This window comes from Fringilla coelebs, assembly GCF_963513975.1.
Source record: "Fringilla coelebs genome assembly, chromosome: 26".
NCBI lineage: Eukaryota > Metazoa > Chordata > Aves > Passeriformes > Fringillidae > Fringilla > Fringilla coelebs.
This window is the reverse complement of record NC_140052.1, coordinates 2030951-2050691: the sequence shown is the minus strand read 5'-3', so window position 1 is coordinate 2050691 and position 19741 is coordinate 2030951. Positions and strand designations below refer to the sequence as shown.

At 49.1% G+C, this 19741-nt stretch overlaps 1 protein-coding gene across 1 annotated transcript in view; it reads left to right on the top strand.

The window, feature by feature from the left end:
• Positions 1-1015: 1015 nt before the first annotated feature.
• Positions 1016-19741, top strand: part of LOC311163206 (disintegrin and metalloproteinase domain-containing protein 9-like) — a 25911-nt gene continuing 7185 nt past the window's right edge. The window contains exons 1-15 of the mRNA XM_084221971.1: positions 1016-1195; positions 8753-8850; positions 9337-9401; positions 10436-10514; positions 11496-11572; positions 12242-12431; positions 13168-13233; positions 13659-13730; positions 14641-14810; positions 16113-16194; positions 16932-17065; positions 17252-17423; positions 17546-17638; positions 18381-18576; positions 19487-19592. Coding sequence (XP_084078097.1) covers positions 1093-1195; positions 8753-8850; positions 9337-9401; positions 10436-10514; positions 11496-11572; positions 12242-12431; positions 13168-13233; positions 13659-13730; positions 14641-14810; positions 16113-16194; positions 16932-17065; positions 17252-17423; positions 17546-17638; positions 18381-18576; positions 19487-19592 — 1703 coding nt within the window. The 5' untranslated portion in view covers positions 1016-1092. The remainder of the gene's footprint in view (positions 1196-8752; positions 8851-9336; positions 9402-10435; positions 10515-11495; positions 11573-12241; positions 12432-13167; positions 13234-13658; positions 13731-14640; positions 14811-16112; positions 16195-16931; positions 17066-17251; positions 17424-17545; positions 17639-18380; positions 18577-19486; positions 19593-19741) is intronic.

The window sequence follows — 19741 nt, the reverse complement described above, 5'->3', positions numbered from 1 at the left end:
CTCAAACGGGGCCCGGCCAGGACCGAACCGGCTCAAATTGGGCTCGAACAGGGCCCAGCCGGGACTCGGGGACCTCAGGATCCCTCCCTCGGGGGCGCCCGCCGCGCTCACCCGAAGAGCGGACACCCTTAGCACCGGAGAAGGGCTCTCAGGGGTCTGTGTTGCCGGTAACGGGCAGCGCGGCGGCTCAGTGACTGATTCCGTCCGAGCTGGCCGTTGTGCTGCGCGGCTCTCCCCAGTGCCACCCCGCCATGTGGGAATGGGAGGCAGCCTAGGTTCGGGTGAACTTGTTCTCTTTTCCCCAGTAAATTGACTCCGCTTTTCCATTACTTGCTCCTGGTACGATGGGTTTGTCAGGTGTTTGTTCCTGGTTTTTCTGGAGGATGATGCAGAGCTCCGGAGTTGCCCTGGCAGGTTGTCCGCGGGCCATTGGTGGAGCAGGGCAGTATGCCTGGTGCTTGTAGAGGAGGGCAAAGCCTGTGATGCCTTCTCATTTTGGGGAGTTTCTCGTGCTCACCTGGATCTGTGGTATTGCCCAGCCAGGGGCTTACATGGTGTGTGCTTCCAACACATGATGAAAAGTTCTTTCCCTAGAGGGTTGGTGGGGAACTGAACAGGCTCCCGAGGGAAGGGTGCTGGGGTGTCTGTGCAGCACCAGGAGTCGGACTTGACGATTATTTCCAGCTCAGGGTATTCCACAGTTCTCTGTTTCCAGTGTGCAGCGCAGCTTTTTGGCAGGGAAGGCCATCAGATCCGTGGTGGCCGCAGTCTGCACTGACACCACCGGCTCCCTTTGCGGGCGGGACCCCGGCGCTCTTGGCTGGGGCTCTTCCCTGTCCGGCCGTGCCGGGGCGGTGCCGATGCCCGCGGCCGTGCTGGGTCCCGGGGCGATGCCCGGTCAGTGCCGATGCCCCGGTCCCCGCTGGGTTCCGGGGCGGTGCCGGGCCGTGCTGAGCCGTGGGGCGGGCGGTCGGGCCCGGGGCGGGCGGTCGGGCACACGGCTCCGCCCCGGGGCGGCGCAGCGCAGGCCCCGGCCCGGCTCCATAAGGCCGCGGGGCCGCCGGCCGGACCCAGCGCCCCACGGGAGGGGCGATGTGGGCAGGGGGTGTCATGGCCCCGGCCTGGAGCTGCCTCTGTCGCCTCCTCTTCCTCATCTTTCTCCTGCCGCCGCCGGCCGCGCCCGGGCAGCCCGCGGGTGAGTGCGCGGGGCCGGGCCGGGCCTGCCGCCCGCACCCCGCTCGGCCCCATTCCCTTTCCCGGACAGCGCCGTGCCCCCTTCCCCGTCCCCTCCGGAGGGTCGGGCCCCCCCTTGTCACCCCTCCCCGGGGCAGCCGCTTCCCCTCCCCTGCCCTCGCAGGGCTCCGGTGGGGCAGAGCCCCCCAGAGCTCGGGGTCCTGCCCGCTGGCCCCGTGTGCCCCGCGGCGGTGCCCGGGGGTGGCCGTGCCTCCGGGCCGGGCTGTGGTGCCAGCGCCACCTGTGCCCTGCCCAGCATCGCCGGTGCCAGCGTGCTCCTGCTCACGGATGCTGCGGAGGGCCTGGCGGGACAGCTGGGCTCCGGTGCCGGGCCCATGGAGCTCCAGACGGGGAGCTGATCCCGGGACAGCGGGGCTCCGGTGCCGGGCCCATGGAGCTCCAGACGGGGAGCTGATCCCGGGACAGCGGGGCTCCGGTGCCGGGCCCATGGAGCTCCAGACGGGGAGCTGATCCCGGCGGTGGCCTCGGGTCCCGGCTCACCTGCCCGGGCTCGCAGGTGTCCCGCGGCTCTTTGCTCCTCCATCCTCCCGGGAGCTGCGCCCGGCTCTTGCACCCCAGCCAAGCCCCAGGGGATGCGGGGCTGCCCGGTCAGTGTGAGTGGCCTTGGCCGTCCAGGAGCTCGGGTATGGGGCAGAGGCATGCAGGCTGCTGGCCCCATGGAGGGAGGGAGGGAGAGCAGGACTCAGTGCCATCGTTCTGCATGGCTCTTCAGGACTTGGTCCCGTGCTGTCCTTAGGGATTGTTTGTGAATTGAGATGATTTGGTTGATGGGCTCTTATGGTGCTGATTCAAGGCTGTACATACATGACAGGCAGAAAGGTCTCCTCTGTCGTTGTTTCCCCCTCCTGAAGGGACACATGTACTGTGTAAAACTTTTGTGTTTGCCATTAATGCGTGTTTTTATAGTCAGGTCTTCCCAACTGAGGAATATGCAATTTCATACTGATGCTTCTTGCTGAGGACAGTGCTTATGTGGTGTGTGCCTCTCCCTGAGGGATTCTGTGCTGGAATCTCTTCCTCTCACTTGCTGTGTTGTTGCTGGAGGGTGTGTGAGCTGTGTGAGGTGAAAGTCAGCTTTGAGAGGTGGTGCAGCCATTGGGAGATGCCTGACTGGAGGCCCAGGAGTGGTGTCTGGAATTAAGCATCTCAGATGCCAGGTGCTTGGTGTTCTAGGAAATAAGATTTTTGTTCCTGCCTGTAAGAAATAAACACTGGTGCCTGGTGGTGGATGGTAGTGTTCCTCTTTGCCTTTGGAACTCTCTGTCCCAGCTATTAATGCCCAACCTTCCATGAAATATAATGAACCTCCCTTGCCTGAGTATGAGCATGAAGGAGAGGGTAGAAACCTCCAGCTCTTGGGTTATAATGTAAGTGCTTTTGACACACATAGGGATGTAAGGCAGAAGTGGAGTGTCACCAGAAACTATTATCTGAAAATTCCTGAATGACCATAATCACATAGTGGTGTGTAGCCTTAAGGGATTTGTGTGTATGGCTTTTCCTCTCCTGTTGGTGTCCATAGAAGCCTTCAAGATTTGATTATATGGATTCAAAATAATTCACAGGCAGAGACTGCTTTGTGCTACTCCATCTCTTTCTTGCTACTTGCTGTCATACACACACCAGGATGTTCCAGCCAGCTTTGACCACAATTCTTGAAGTGTCTAAATGCTCGGGTTTGAATTTCTGGGGTGTTTGGTTAAGATAATTCTTTTGTTCAGATCACAGAAAATACAGCACTGCCTCACCCATATTGTAACGAATCTGGGACAATCATTCAGCAAAGAGTGGGTTTGTGATTATTTCCTCCATGTGAAAAGGAAAGAGAGGAAAGACATTTCAGTGTAGTTTATGTTGCCTCTTGTAATGCCTTGCTTTTGGGAAAACAAAGTTAGGATCATGACTTTACAGTTTCTGCATGTCTTGATCATTATTATTTCACAAGCTAAATATAAAAAAAAGGTGAGAATGTGCATTTCACAGTTCCCTTTGGTGGCCAGATGTAAAGCCAGTGATGTCTCCAAAGAGAAGCTTCCCACAGAGTCAGCTGAGACAGCAGAGCTGGCGTTCACAGCTGGTAAGATGGGGAGGAAGTGAGTGGGCTCAGCGTGCTCAGCCCCTGTCCATGGGCACGCTGTCCTGGTGGAAGGGAGTGACTCAGGGCCAGTGACCCCCAGGAGGGTTCATTTTGCTGCTTAGCTTTACCCTGCTGCTCCTTGGGAGAAGGCTCCGAGGTGCAGAGCATGTTGTGACAGCAGCAGAGGACACGTGTGACAGTCCTTTTTGTAGAACAAGGGGAGCTGTTGTCTTGCAGACAAGTTAGGCTTTAGGAAGGGCAGAAGGAATGGGGAGAGTCTAGACAGGAAACACTTACAGCATAGGTCTGGATTTCAGCAAGGGGTGTAAGAATTTTCTAGGAAATATTTCTGTGGAAGAGCTCTGTAACCTGATCAACATCCAACATCCCCAGTGAAATACCAAAAGAAACTTCATGAACTGCTCTGGCCAGGTTTAATGTTATACAAATATTCCAGGTGAGCAATACATACAGAGGAATGATAATTGGTCATCTCTTCCTGCACCAGCACAGCAAGAGACCCAGCAGGTCTGAAGACTGAGAGCAGGGGAGGGAGAGGTGGAAAGAAAAGTCCCAAGGAGTGGTGCCTGTAGAAGAACAGCTGGCCAGATGTTCCCAGGTGTTTTGAGGATGAAGCACTACTGAGACACTCTTTAGTGTTTGAGGTTTGGGAGGAGCTGGAACTGCTGGCTCCACAGAAAACATTCCTACATTTAGAAGACTTGTTATCTTTGTGTTTTTTATAAACCTCTAAACATTTTTAAGTGGACTTGGATAATATTTGCATAGTGAAAGTGAAGGAGGTTTTTGCTTGCAGTAGTCCAAAGAGTAAATCCTACTTCAGCTGTGACCTTAGTGCAAAAGTCAAGTGCACCAAAAAAATGCTTTTCCTGGTGTGTCATTGCCTGGAGAAATCCACCAGCAGTGGTTCTCTTGTTTTGAAGGACATGTGTAAGCAAGCCAGGTCATGGAAGTTTCTCCTCAGACACTGCTTGGCAAACTCCTGTATGATTCTGAAAATAGGATCTGGAGAATGCAGATTGAGCTGGCAGCTGGTGCCTCCCAGTCAGATGGGATTCAGGCTCCATAAAGACTGGGATAGCAATCCCAGTGATCTGAGCACAAGAGAAGTGTCTGTCAGAGATAAGTGGCTTTGAAAGGATGGTGCAAAGTGTTCTGCTGAGGTGGAAATAATTTCTGTACAAGTATGAGAGGGTGAAAAATGGGGAGTGGGAGCATGTTGGCAGGAAAGGAAATGAGTGTCAGAGTGGGTTAAATGACAGGTGAATCAGATGTGTGCTGTCTGTTTTGAAGGGGAGTTTAACCTGTGGAGATCCATAAACACACACAGCATGTGTGAGGGCTCATTGGGCTGTTGTCTCCTGTTGTGGGGCTTTTGGGATAGGTTTATCTGACTGGAGAGTGGAGCCAGAACAGGCAGGGGTGTAAGGAAATACTGAGTGTTGATGCTCCTTATTTGCAGAAAGGGAGAGGCCAGTATGACAGCAGGAAATCTAAAGATGTGGAGCTAGAGGGAAGGGGGTGAATGGCTGCCCTGCTCTGGAGCTCAGAGTGCAGCTTGGAGCACAAGGAGCTGATTGTTGGGGTCAGGAATGCTCCATGTGGAGCTGTCCTGGTGGCTTGGATGGCTCTGTAATGCCTTTGGCACTTCTGGTGAGCAATCCCCTGCCAAAGTGTGGAAGCTGACCTCAGCTATTAATTGTAATCAATTGATGATAACCACAGTTAACTTAATGAGTTCTGGTATTAGCAGCTGACCTGCTCACTTGCTGATGAGTTGTTTTTATGAAATTATTTTGTTTTGTGGTGTAACAGGCCACAATCTGAACTTTCCTCTGTTTAATTTTTTTTTCTTCCGTTGAAGAGTGTATCTTTGACCTTCCTTGGGAAGGAGTCACAGCTCAGGAAGGATGGTAATTGAGGGGAAGTGTGAGTGAGTAGGTGGGTGTAGCTGTGTGCTCTGATTCTGTAACTGAGCCAATGGGCATGCCAAGCTCTAGCAAGACAGGGGGTGAAGTCTGACCTTTCCTGAGTGCAGATCTTACCTGTCAGGCACCCCCAGAACACCTGAACGCCCCCAGAGGTTCCCTCAGTGTCTGGAGAGTGGTTATGGCTGTGATGTGTTCCCCTGGTTTTCAAGCTCCCACATGCCGTGGAGCATGCATGGAATTCCTCTGGTGGATTTGGGGTGGGGAAGGGAAGATGAATCACATCTTCCTACTTGTCTCCAATGCTTAATTAATGGCAGCCTTTAATGAGATGAGATAACTATGGTCATGGATGCAGTTGTGTTCTTCTGATCAGAAACAAAATCTCAGCACGGAAATGGGTCATCAGCATGTCCTGTCCCCAGCAGTGACGTGGTGCAGCTCCAGCAGCTGCCAGAAAGCACCTGACCATGAGGAGTCCTGTAACTTGCTGAAAAATTGATTCCAAACTCTACCTGGCCTTTGCAGAAGGAAATGTGGCAGTGGGGTTGGCTTTCTGCTTGGCTGCACTTGTCCCTTGGGTTGGATTTCTGTGCTGTCTCTGATGGGCTCTGTGCCCTCTCTGAGGGTTGCTGGTGATGTGTGAAATGCTGCCCAGGGCACTTGGCATGGAAACAGCTGCTTTGGGAAGTGAGGGGCAGTGCCAGGGACATACCTGCTGGAGACTCCTACCCCTACCACTCCCAAACTGCGGTGCTGAAGGATGGGAAGGAGGGCAGAAAGTGGGGAGAGAACTGTCAGAGCATTCAGAGACTTGAAAGTTGGCCTCTTTTAGTGCTGTTGCTCTAAGAGGATCCTCTTGGAGTTGTACTCTTCCCAGAAATCCCTCCCAGTTCTGCTTCATGTGATGATTCACTAACTTGTTGTCTGCGTCCAAGCTGCTCTTGGATAAACGTGTGTGTTCCAGGCCCTGCCAGGGCTGGCTGTGCCCTGCTGTTTGTGCAAGCTGTGCCTGGAGAGCCTGCAGAGCCTCCCACCCCTGTGCTGAGGGTGGGAAGGGCGCTGGGGATGGGACAAGGGCAGAGCAGCGCCCTGCAGGAGCTCGGGGCTGGCTGGAGCGTGTGCTGGGAAATGACAAATGGACAGAAGTGATTGCTGCAGTGTGTGCTTTTGGTGCTTCATTCCAGGGAAGGAAGCAGCCCTTCCCTCCCTTGTTTTCAGGCCAGGGAGGTACTGACACTGTGTTCTGTGTCAGGGGCTGTTTTCAGGAATTTTATCTCTGCTTTTTTAATAGTAGACAAATACTTTAGTAGTATTGTAGTATGTCTACTTTAATAGTAGACAAATACCTTTTGTCTACAAACACAATAGCTAGGAAAGTTCTGCTGCAGTCTGTGCCCTGTGTGAGCTCCTGAGAGGCAGTGGGGCTGTGCCTGGGCTCTGGTGACAGAAATGCTGTGTGGCAGACCAGGACAGCACAGTGCATCTGAGCCTCCTGCCTGGCCACGTGTGCTGTGACAGGAGGGAAGCTGGCAGTGATCTCATGGCTTGTTCTTCTGGGATAGTGGTGGGAAGTGTGGGAATCCATAAATCAGAAAGTTTTGGGAAAGCTGCAAAAGGCCTCAGAGACAGCAGAGCTGTGATTGGAGCTAAGCAGGAGCCATGAGATTGGTCAGCAGAAAAATTATGTAAAATGTAGAACAGCAAGGACAAACAGAACCATGGTCTGTGCATTAATGCTTGTCTAGAATAACTCCCCAAGCTGCAGCAAAGTTTATCTAGTGAGATATTGGGGAGTTCTGAGCTTCATAATGGAGCTCTGTGCATTGTGTTTGAAGGCTCACAAGCAGGTGTTGTATTTGAAATAAGCAAAAATTGTTTAACCAAAGGTAACTGTGCTTATAGTGGTTGGATGGAACCACTGTCAGTATAGAATATATACTATACAGATATAAATACTGTCAGTGTGCTTCTGCTTTGTGTGATTGGGCAAAAAACTTTTAAAGTGAGTTGTAACATTGAGTTCTTTGTCTGCTGCCTGGGATGTGAGCTGCTGGCATCTTCCCATTGTCATACCCATGGAATGAGAGTGATGCTGGAAAATAAAACAGCTCAAGGCACATTCCCAGCAGTCCTGTCCCGTTTGAGATTTGTACACAGCCCCCAGCCAGTGACAGGAAGAGTGTGCAAGGGATTTGCTTTTCCCTTGGGATGCCTTTTTGAGTGCTCCCAAGGTGATGATGATGATGTGTGTCAGCTTGCCAGGGATGGGAAGGGGAGGGGAAGGCATCTGAAGGAACCTGAATGCCACTGCAGCCTGGTGCTTTTTGGGGAACCCTGGCATTTAAACCTGCCCATTTTCCAAAGGATGGAGCAGGCCTCTCAGGGAGGCTTTGAGCTCACAGTGCTGTCCTGCAACTTAAAAAAGCCAAAGGCCCTTTCGTCATGGAGTGTGAGTTTTGGTGTGCTCAGAGGGGCTGGTTTTAACAGGATGGAGCATCTCAGTCCCCCTTGAGAGATTTTGGAGGGTCTTGGACACCAAACACTCGCTCACCTGCCCCAACGTGGTGATGATTTTTGCAGACAGACACTGAGGATGACTGTTCCCTTCCCCCTGCCTTTGCTGGGGAGCTCAGACTCCTCTTGATGAGCTCATTGATTCCCTTGCCATGAGCCAGGAAAACTATTTCTCTGGATGCTGCCTGATCTGGCTTGGCCAACCTCCTGCTTCCTGGGTGAGTGGCTGTGAGCCAGGCACCAGCAGATGCCACCACTGATGGGAAAAGTAATTTGCATGCACAATTTATTGTTGTTTACATAGTTAATATAAAACAGCTTGCAAAAACTGATAAAGGGAGCTTGGACTGTGGACTTGTTTGGTTCAGGGAATCTGTCTGATGCTGCATATACAAATAATATATAAAGGGATCTGTGACAGCTTCTTTGTTGCAGGGATTTGTCTCACCTCAGTTGTTTTGATGAGTCCCTTGAGAGCTCTTTAAAAGCATAAATAGGAGCACCAGCCTCAGGGCAGGAGTTTGGCTGTGCTGTGCAGGGCAGGGTGTGAGGCTGAGCTGTGCCATGGGCAGAGCAGGAGCTGCTGGAGCTCCTTGAGAGAGGCTGCACGGGGCAGTTGTGCAGCTTTGCAGCACAGGACACTTGGTTTGACACTGGTTTGACCTTTGCTGTGCTTAAAACCTGCCTTAAGAGCTGATTCTGCTGATGAAGAGTGGTGGTGCTGGTAAGACAGTGTTTGGAATGGGAAGATTTCAATTCAAAACTTTCTGGAAAATTTGGTGTCTCTTCTGCTGTTTGTGTGTTGTTTTCTCTGGCCCCTTGCAAGGCAATCTGAGTGTGCCTTGCTCTGTGCTCTTCTGTGTGTGGACTTTTCCTGAAGCAGTGTTTTCTTCCTTGTGCTTCATCCTCTTGGTTGCTTTGTTTCTTTAGGCAGTGTTTCTGTTCTGCTCTCCAGGTTTCCAGGAGATTTCCCTGCTCACTTCCTATGAAATTGTAACTCCACAGAGATTGGGAAGAGAACGAAGAGAGGCTTCCAACAGCTCCTCCACACAGGTACTGGGCAGTCTGAGACACATCTTCCCTTCCAAATAAAGTCCAAACCAGACCTGAAATGCCTGTGGGATGCTGCTGGATGCACCTGGAAATGTCTGTCCTTGCAGAGAGCATCAGAGAGCATCCTGTCCCTCAGCATCCCTCTGGCAGCTGAGGGACAGGAGTACCTCCCTCCTCCAGAGGTCACAAGTTGCTGCAGTGGATTTTTGGTCTGGCTGTAAAACTTGCATCATGTTCAGTAAAAAAAACTGTGTTGTCCTTTTCTGGCTCTGACTTGGAAGTTTTAGAAGGACAGAATAAGAAAACCACATTTCTATTTTGAAACCATTTCCTTCATGGGATTTTTCCCCAGTCACACAGGAAGAGATGCTAAGCTCTTGGGGCAGGGACAATTATAAAATAAATTTCAGGCTCATCCATTGTTGTTGGTTTCAAAGATTGTTTCATTCATTAACATGAGTAAAATGCACCTTTCTTTATATTCAGGACAAGGTGTCATATGCTGTTGAGATTGAGGGAAAAGAATACACCATTCATCTAGAAAAGAACAAGTAAGTGCTGAATTTCTTTAAATTATTAAATGACCCAAACTGCTGTGTCCAGATGAGAAGCTGGCAGGTAGGACATGAGTTTTGAATCCTGGGGTTCTGTGTGGGAAGTGCAGGTACACCCCAGCTCTGCAGAATGGAAAGAGACTGAGTCCCAGTGTCCTGGCCATCAGCCAGAGATGTTTTTTGATTCCTGGAGCCCTGGGGAACCCCCTTCAGAGCAGGAAGCTGCAGATTACTCCGAGGAGACCCAGGGAATCTACAACTCTCTCTATTCACAGCTAAAAATAAACAAGCTGAACTGTATTTCAAGTAAATATTTTCCCTTTTGTCTGGATCTTGTTTATTGTTTTAGTTTTGCGGTTTTTCCTCCTCAGTAGCACAAGGACACTAATAAATGAGGAAACTGACTCTCTCTCCAAGGTCTGAATGCTGACACCTCCCAGCTGGTACAGACTCTGTCTGTCTGTCTGTACCAGCACATGGTCATTTACCAGGCCACTGCTGGCCAAACTGCCCTTGTGATAGAGACACAACTGTGCAAGCCCTTGGGGAGCTCCACTTGCCCCTTGCCAAGGCCCTGACCCTCAGAAATGTGGGAATTCAGCAGCACCACATCAATGGAATGACCAGGATGGTGCAGCACTCTTAGTCGTGGGAGACTTTCCAATGCACTTCCTCCTCAGACTGGGGGGGGAAGGCATCTGCAGCAGACTGAGGGCTAGAATTTTTTTTTTTCTGCTTGGAAACAGGTTTTTAGCACAATTTAATGGGTTTTGCTGCTTTTTCTGCTCTCTGAGGTGAGGTGGTTTGTTTGATTTCATTAGCAGTTCTGCCATTCTGATCTCTTGAATTTTGCTGTGAAAATATACTATTTCTTTGTTAATTTCAGAGTATTTTCCTTTTTAATGTTTCCTTATTTAATTTCAATTTAATTCTTTGTCACACTTTTGATTAGGGCCATCTTACTGCTCTGTTCCAATGTCACAGCCCTTCCATGAAATTCCTTTTGTGTTCCTTGTCCCCTGTCATTGCAGAGAACTGCTGCCCAAAGATTTCACAGTTTATACCTATGACAAGGAGGGAAAGTTGCAATTGGAATATCCAGATGTCCAGGTATGACTTCCTTCTATTCATACCCTCACTGAGGGTGACTGGAACAGAGAATCTGTGGGATGAGGGAGTTGGGGATTCCAAAAGGATGGTTGTATTTTCTGCTGGGCCCCTTTCAGCACCCACTGCCCTCTTCCTGGAGAGAATCATGAGGCTCTAACCCTGTGACAAACCTGTATTTTCTGTTCTGGAGGTGGTTGCTGTCTCATTGGAAGCTGCTCCTCTCTACAATTGTGATAGAAAATGCAAGAGAGATTTCCTAATGGCTTCACTCTTAGGGATCAGTGTTGTTCCTTTGAAAGGGAAGTATTAGTCAGACATGATTCATAGGATCTTGTTCTTGAAAATACAGAGCACCTGAGTCAAATGACTGTTTGCTTCCTAGTTAGAAGGGATTGGTTAGAGGAAAAATGCTTTTTCAGCATTAGGTCACAGAAGTCACACTGGCCCTGAACAATTGGCAGAAGCTCTCTGTGTTTTCTGCATTCCTTGCTGAACAACAGGGGCCAGAACCTGTGCTCTAGACCCCTATATCCATGTCTGAAGATGTCCTTGCCAGAGAAAATGCAGTGTATTTGCCCATGCTCCCCTTGTCTGGTTCCCAGAATTTGGATGTCCGGAGTCCCCCGTGTGTCAGGGCTGCACTGTGCAGCACAGCTCTGGCTGGGGGGCACAGCAGGTGCTGTCCCTCCTCCTGCTGAGAGGTGACAGACAAGCCAGAACCTTCTGCCAGAAGACTGAAGAGTAATTTGGCCCAAATCAGGAGGGAGGGGCTGGCCTGGAAATATTTGAGGCAGGGTGGAGGACAGAGCAGGCGAGGGATAGCCTAGGTCAAGTCAAGAAATCCAGCTGTGGTAAATTGAACTTAATCCATCTTGTGTTCTTGAGTTGTAGTCACTGCTGCTCAGTGGCAGCTCAGAGGTTGCCCTGGCTGTGCAGGGATGCCTGAAACACCTGTGTAATGCACCCTTGTTTTCCTGCCAGGATCACTGCCACTATCAGGGCTTCGTGGAGGGGACCCTGGATTCCCTGGTGGCTGTCAGCACCTGCTCAGGGCTCAGGTAGCACAATTCCTCCTTTGTGTCCCTGCTGTCCCATTGCCAAAACCCAGATCTGCTGCTTTTCACTGTGCTTCAGCCAGCCAGGGAGTCACTGGCTGCACTGGGCTGCCTTGGTGTCCTTTTATTCAAGGAGTTCACAGATATTTGAAGTACCATCAGATAAGTTATTAATTTATCACCAGAATGCAGTAAGTTGGTTTTGATGCATATTTGGCTTATTTTTTAACTTGCACAGATAGTCATGATGACTGTACCTATTGCAGAAATGGAATGTTGAACACTAGTGTCCAAATTTCACAAAATTGGCCCTAAACCTTCTGCACCTCGAGTTTGATGGAATTGTTTTCTACTTTGGCCTAATTGCCATATATTGTGGGCCATTGATTTTTTTGCAGGGCCATGTCAGGCACTAAAGTGGCAATAGAGTATTTGAACTAAAGCATTTCTGCTTAAGACCTGTGATGTAACTCCTGGGGCTTTGCAGAGCCTTGCAGAGGTATTTGTCCTGCATTTTTAAGGCTCTGCTCAGTGAAAGGTGGAAATGTAGAATTGTGAAGTGTGCTGGTTCACAAGAGCTGAGGTGTAGGCAGGCTTTGGTTACCCAGTAAAATTCTGGGTAACTGTCCTTTGTGCTCAGTGCCAGATTTCTTACACACTGCCTTATTTTAGGGGTTTGGTGACAGTAGGGAATGTCACCTATGGGATTGAGCCCATGGATCCCTCCTCTGGCTCTAAACACATTCTGTATCGATTGGATAACGTGAAGAGAGAGCCCACAGAGTGTGGAGTGACCACAGAAGGCCAGGAAGGGGAACATGCAGAGGGAGAGCTCCATCCCAGTATGACCCAGCTGCTGCGGGTAAGTCCTCCCCAGCCCCACACAAGGGGTTTTGTGAGTTCATTTAAGAATGTGGAAGCAGCTTATCAGATTTCCTGGGGCTTAGTGCATACCTAAAGGTTTATGATTTGGGGGGTTTGCACTAAGGGACAGCTCAGTTTCTTCCCCAAAGCAGCCACAGTCTCCTCCTGCTTCTGCACATGGCAGGGAGGGTGGGGCAGCTGTTTAGAATATTCCTGGGCTTTTTGGGGGGATTTCTGAGGGCAGGAGCATGACCCTCATGGAGAGCCTTGTTAACAAAGTGCTGCATCAGGAGCCAGGAGAATATTGTCATGTTTATTCCATCCTCCTCACCATCACAGTAGCAGTTTGGTGGGAAGTCCCCCTTGTCCTTCAAGGACTGTCTGTACAGGAAGAAGATTGAAGAAATATTGTTTTTCACAGTAAAGTCATTGGTATTTGCTGGTAGAATCTTTCTGCCCCTTTATCAAAGTGTGTGGTGAGTTTCCAAAGCAATCTGTGCAGAGGTCCCTTGCTTTTGAAGCCAGGGGAGTCTTTGTGCAGCTGAGTTTTAGTGTAAAACACAGAAACTCTCATTGCTTTGGATTCCACTGCTTGGGTTTGGCACCGTGTGCTTTGGGTGTGTCTCAAACCACTGGTGGTAGAAAGTGAAATATGACAATATCATGAGGGGGTTTTTTGTTTACACTTGAATTAATAAATCTGAAGTTGTCTAAAACATTTTTTTTTCCCCTAGAGAAAGAGGGCTGTCCTGCACCAGACAAGATATGTGGAGCTGTTCATAGTTGTGGATAAAGAAAAGGTGGGAGTTCTGTGTGGCTTTCCTTTTTCTTTCTCCTCAGGAGAGGGCCTGGAAAGCCCTCAGATTTCATTAGTCCCAAATGGATTGTTGAAAAACACTTGACAATTTATCCAAGTTGTGCAAATATGCTACCCTGGAAGTGGATGATAAATATTCAATGCAATCTTCCTCAGAAAAAAGTGAGCCATCAGACAGGGAGAGGTTCTGTTAGCAAGGAATCTCCTAATGGCAGGAAAGCATGTGGTAAAAATTGCCTTTGCTGTTGTCTTTGGAATACTGAGCTGCTGAGCAGTACCAGTGAAGATGCTGCTCAATTGGTTTGCATCTTCTTGGATATTTGGAGCCAGGCAAAATTGTTCTGTTCCTTTTTCTAACTGTTGTCTCTGTCTCTTCTCTTGGTGAAGCTAAGTTTCTTTGTCTTGCAGTTTGAAGATTTTGGGAAGAGTGAAACAGAAGTAAGAGAACATATGGTGCAGCTAGCAAACTTCCTCGACAGTGTGAGTATGAGGGATGCTGTGTGCTGCAGCCCTGCTGCCTTTTGGAAATCTCCACCTTGGGGTCTGTTCTGGTGCTTTTCCATCTCTAAATTCATCTGCACTTATCCACCTTGAGAATTTGTTTAGGAAATTCTTTTAACCTGTGCTACATCCAGTGAGTGACAGGAGAGATTGTTGCAATTATTGCAATTCTTGTGTCTGTGTAAAGGTTAGAGAAAAAGCATGTCTGGAACTCCACTATTTCACATGATATTTGTCAGGATTGAGATTTTCTTTTTGTCTGGTATTGTCTTACCATGTAGCCAGTGTGGCATTGAAGCATTGATCCTGTAGCTAATGAAGGTCTGAATCACAGGGAAAATGCATTCTAGTGGTTCCAGTTGTGTACTAGCTGTGAAAAAAACCTCAAACACAGAAAAGATGGATGCTTGCAATAAGATCTATAACACCAGTGTCACTGTTACATTTTCTGAAAAATCCCTTTGCCCAGGATTTTCTCCTGGGAAGCTGAGAAGCCTCAGAGAAAAAGGAAAACAATATTATCTGATTTGCTTCTCCTGTGTTTTGCTGCTTTGGAATGTGGTTGGAGATTGTTTCATTGGTTTCATGTGAATTGTTTTGATTTAATGGCCAATCAGAGCCAAGCTGTATCAGGACTCTGGAAAGAGTCACGAGTTTTCATTATTATCTTTTAGCCTTCTGTCTGCATCTTTTCTCTATTCATTAGTATAGTTTAGTATAGCATTCTTTAATCTAATATAGATCATAAAATAATAAATTAACCTTCTAAAACATGGAGTCACATTCATCATTCCTCCTGCCACGGGGGCACCCCACAAATCCAAGCCACCAGGCCACTTATTTTTGCCTGAAGCTATAAATGAATATTTCTGCTCCTTTTTCTCCCCAGATGTACGTTATGCTGAACATCCGCATTGTGCTGGTCGGGCTGGAGATCTGGAAGCACGAGAACATCATCAGCACTGATGGGGGAGCTGGGGATGTGCTGGCCAACTTCGTGCAGTGGCGAGAGAAGAACCTGGTTCTGCGGAGGAGGCACGACAGCGCCCAGTTTGTCCTGTGAGTGCCAGCTCCTTCCTCTGCTCCCACTGAGAGGAACGGGGGATTTGTGTTTCCACACCAGCTGTGGGGCTGCTGGGGGATAAAACCAGCACTGGGAGAGAAAAGGAACAATGGGAAGGATTCCACTGATTGGTGAATGGAAAAAGATATTTGATTTTACAAATAAACTTCAGGGTTGCTGATAAATGAAATTAGACATTGAGAGATGAAAGAAACAACGGGGAGGAAAAACCCCTAAATTCAGTAAGGGAGGGTTATACATCAGAGGGGAATCTTTGGGATCAGGTGTTCTGGGAAGTCTGAACCTCTCAATTACCTCAGGAATGGGGAAAGAGAGAAGGGAAATGTGGCTGGAAATTGGGATAAAAAGGGAGGCTGCGTTCTCCAAAAATCTGAGAGACCCCAGGGGATGCCCCATGGGCTCTGCCTTGTTTGGAGTAAAGTCAAAGGAGTCCTCTGTCTCCTGTTTGGACATAAACCTCTGGTGTCTGTGGGTTAATTTTCCTGACACCAGTAAGTTCCTCCTGTCCATGCCTGCTCAGCCCAGCTGTGTGGCAGGCACAGGGCCTGCAGTGCCCCCATGGCAGTCAGCAGCCTAAGACTGGAAATGCCTGGTCATGGTGACTGGAGAAGCCCCTGTTCTGCCTTCAGACCCTTGCTTATCTCTCTGTAAGTCTATAAGTCACTTTCCCCTCACCATTGGAGAGTTTCCAAAACTCCTGTACCCTATAAAAACCCCTACTTTTGCCCAGCTCAGCAGAAGAGCTGTCCCTGAGACCCTTGGCAGAAGACTCCAACAAAGACATCTCTGTGGAACCTCACATAGCCTTCTCCTCCTCTCTCTCCCAGCCCTGCCAAAGGCACTTAGCAAGCTAAAGGGCTGAAATCACTAATGAGCTGATAATCATTAAGAGCTGAACTGCTTGCTAAGTCTGGAGCCTGCCTGAAGGGCCAGGACAGGTTGTTCTTATTTGGGCTTTTCTGTCTTGGGCACCCACAGCAGCCAAAACCACCAGAATCACCTCAGAGCTGTAGTGCTCCTTATATGCAGAGGGATGATATGGAAGAGGCTGACTTTCTCTGTAAACACTTGTTTTAAATTAACAGAGCAAAGGAATCTTGAGCAGACAGCAGAAGCTTAACTGGTGCCATTTGTGCTTGCAGTCAGTAGCAGTGCTCCCCTGGGAAAGCTGGAGCAGCAGGATTTGTGCCCCACAGGCAGGAGTGGTGTGCTGCTGGGGATTCTGTGTGTGTCTGTACAGACAGATGATGGCCTTTCCTTTCTCTTCATGACTGCAGGAAGAAGGGTTTTGGTGGCACAGCTGGAATGGCCTATGTGGGAACAGTGTGCTCCAAGAGCCATGCAGGAGGCATTAACGTGGTGAGATTTCTTCAGTGATCTCTGAATGTGACTGAGGTCAGAGTTTGCACTCTGAAAGTCTTCCTGGAAGCACAGTGTCTTTCCTAACAAAGCTGAAGGGGCTTAGTGGGGCTCTTATGTTGTCCCCAACAATTTCTGACACTTCCAGGGTATCTAGATCACAACTTCTCTGTAGTCTTTTGCTCAGCTTCTCCTCTGCTCAGTGTGTAGTACTCATGCAAAAGGATTTCTCTGTGTTGTTTTAAGCATCTCTGCCTTGAAAGTTTGTGGGAGCTATGGGTGTTCCCAAATCTGTCCTGTGCTGTCTGACTGCAGCTGTGACCTCCCTGAGCAGTGCTGGTTCACTGCATGTTTTATATGGAACAGCAGAGCTTTAATAAACCAAGCTGCTGGTTTCAGATAACTCAATCCCAGAAATCTGGCTTCTTTGGACCAGTGACAGAAGTGCTGGAATTTGCACATTTCAGGAGAATTGGGCTGGTGTGGAGAGTTCTGGTTTTTGTGTTAATGTTGCAGCTGCTCTGGGAAGTGGAGGTTATTGGGTAGTGTCCCAGAGAGGTTTCTCTGAGGGCTCTTACTGCTGAGCAAATTCCATGTACTTGCTTGGAAATCCTGTTGGTCTGAGAATCCTGATAATGTAGAGCCAAATGGCAAAAGGGTCTCCTCGGCACAGAAGCAAACACTGACTTTGTCAGGATAAGCTCTGACACACTGCCTTCTGTGTCACTCCTGTGCAGTTTGGAAGGATCAGTATCCAGATGTTTGCCTCCATCATGGCTCACGAGCTCGGCCACAACCTGGGGATGAACCATGATGACGAACGAGTCTGTCACTGTGGGGCAAGCAGCTGCATTATGAGCTCTGGAGCATCGTAAGTAGCTGAGCAAGAGAAGGCAAACAAAGCTCAAAATGCCCCATCCATGTGCTTTGTTTTTAGGGATTGCTTTCACCTTCAAATTCCCCTTGCTGAGAGTCCTGTTGTGCTTGTAATGAGGGATGCAAATATCCCTGTTCTGCTTGGTTTAGTGTAAAGCTCAGCTCCTTTTCTCCATTGCAGGGGATCAAGGAACTTCAGCAGCTGCAGTGCAGAAGACTTTGAGAAGCTGACACTCAACAAAGGTGGGAGCTGCCTGCTCAATGTCCCAAAGCCTGATGAGACCTACAGCGTCCCATACTGCGGGAACAAGCTGGTGGATGCTGGGGAGGAGTGTGACTGTGGCTCACCAAAGGTTGGTAGCTGTGTGTGTAACTTATCCCAGCAGTGCCAGGGCAGTCTTCTGCCCCCCTTCAAAGGGGACTGTTTGTGACAGAGGGGGAGATTTTGTGACATTCACAGCCCTTGTGTCCTCAGGAATGTGAGAGCGATCCGTGCTGCGAGCCAGGAACGTGCAGGCTGCGATCTGGTGCTGTATGTGCTTATGGTGACTGCTGCAAGAACTGCCAGGTAGGAGACTGTGCTGGTGGTAGGAAGTTGAGAAAAGGAGTGTTGGCTCTTCTTTTCAGTCAGTGCATCTGTGAGAGGGAGTTGTCCTGTGTTATAGATGGATAATGAGATGATTGGCTCTCACAAAAGATAACCGTTGTGTGAATATCAAGAAAAGCTTTAGTGATGTGCAGTTATGTTATTGTGGTTTAGATGCCCTCTGTTCCCCCCACAGTTCCCTTTTTCCCTGTATTGTGCCCATCAGACAGCCTGGGCTGTCCAGGACAGGTACAAAGGAGCTGCACAGGTGTCCCTTACCTGGGGCAGGTGGGAATGGAAAAGCTTGGGGGTGCTCAGGGGGTGGGCATGGCAACACCTGACCTGCAATCCAGTGCCAAAGCAGTCTGCACTGATAAATGGCACAGCAGAGCTGCCTGACAGACTCTGGAAGGGCCAGGGCTGGCTGGTGCAGCCCCCAGGGGCATCTTGAAGATGAACCAGCCCTGTGGTGTGCACGAGGGACAGCTCCCAGCCCTGCATCTTTTCCCTCATGCAGCCCTTTGCTGTGTTTTTATCAAGGTTTAACAAACCTTTTTAACTTCTCAAAGTGAGCAGTTGTTTCTCACACCTGCCCCACAAGGACACACAGATCAGAATTCAGCTCAGTCCCTGCTTTGGGGTGTATCATGGCTCAGGTGCAGCAGCACTCTCTGCTCTGAGCTTCCTCTTTTGTGACTCAGTTTTCCCTCCCCTTTCTGCTCAGCTCCTCCCCGCAGGCACGGAGTGTCGTGCCAGTTCCAACGAGTGTGACCTCCCAGAGTACTGCAATGGCAGCTCCCAGTTCTGCCAGCCAGACTTCACGGTGCAGAACGGGCACCCCTGCCACAACCAGGAGGCTTACTGCTACAACGGCGTGTGCCAGTACTACGACGCTCAGTGCCAGGACATCTTTGGCTCCAGTAAGGAAGGGCAAGGGTGACAGACTTTCTAAGGGATGTAACTAAAGAATACATGAAATATGGGTTTCCTCCAGCCAGGTGTTGTTAGTTCTTGGAGGTTTATTTCACACCCAGCTACCTCAGAAGGCATAAAATCATCAGGGTAAAAGGCAAAATATCAAAACTCTTTACAGAGAAAAACCGAGCCAGGTGCAAGAGGTCCTCTTGCCCCTGGTAAAGCATCTCAGAAAAGCAATTAGTTTCTTTGTTCTCTTCTTTTTCTAGTGAATTGCCCAAGCAAAACTTTTTGGCTCTTATCCAATTAGATATCCTTAAGTTTGAAGTGAAGTCCCCTAAGTCTTATGAGATGCCTTTTCACCTCATTGAAGAGAAAAACTTCTAGGTTTATTTCCTTTTTAAAAAAACAAGGTAGTTTTGTCACTCTGTCAACAGGGGGCACATTCCTATAAATACACTAAGTTTATTTAAAATATATTTATTTGCATGTCACTAACAGAGACCAGCTGGCTTTGGCAGAGCATTTGGAGCAGTGGTAGTGATGGCTTAGCATCATGGTCATGCATTCTTCCTGTGTTACACTTAGTTTTGTGCTGGGGATCCAAGTCATAATTTTGTTGCATTTATCATTTCTGGTACAGTTGGGTTTCTGCTCTACAGCTCTGTAAAGAAATATCAAATCCTAGAATTGACTCTGGTTGAGTAACTGTTTTTCTCTGTTTTTAAGCTTGGAACCTTGTGATTCTGGCATTGTGACCTCTTTAGGGTTTTGACCAAGTTCCTAAGCTTGCTGCTGCATGGCAAATACTTGGTGTGGCAGGGTAGTTGCTCTGGGTACAGGAGATCCTGTGGGAGATGTTTCTGTGCCTGGGTAACGTGGCTCCTCTCTCTGGGGATGGGCTGTTGTTTGCAGAAGCCAAAGCAGCCCACAACATTTGCTTTGCTGAAGTGAATTCCAAGGGAGACAGATTTGGCAACTGTGGTTTCCATGGCCATGACTACAAGAAATGTTCCAGCTGGTGAGTTGAGCCCAGTGCATTGGGAAGTTCTGAAATACATGGTTGGGAATCTGTATTTGGGTGCTGTGCTGCCAGTTTGGGATGTTGTAGAGGGATGCAGGGCTGTGCTGAGGAGAGCGTGTTCCACATCTCCTGTCAAGGATTGTGCA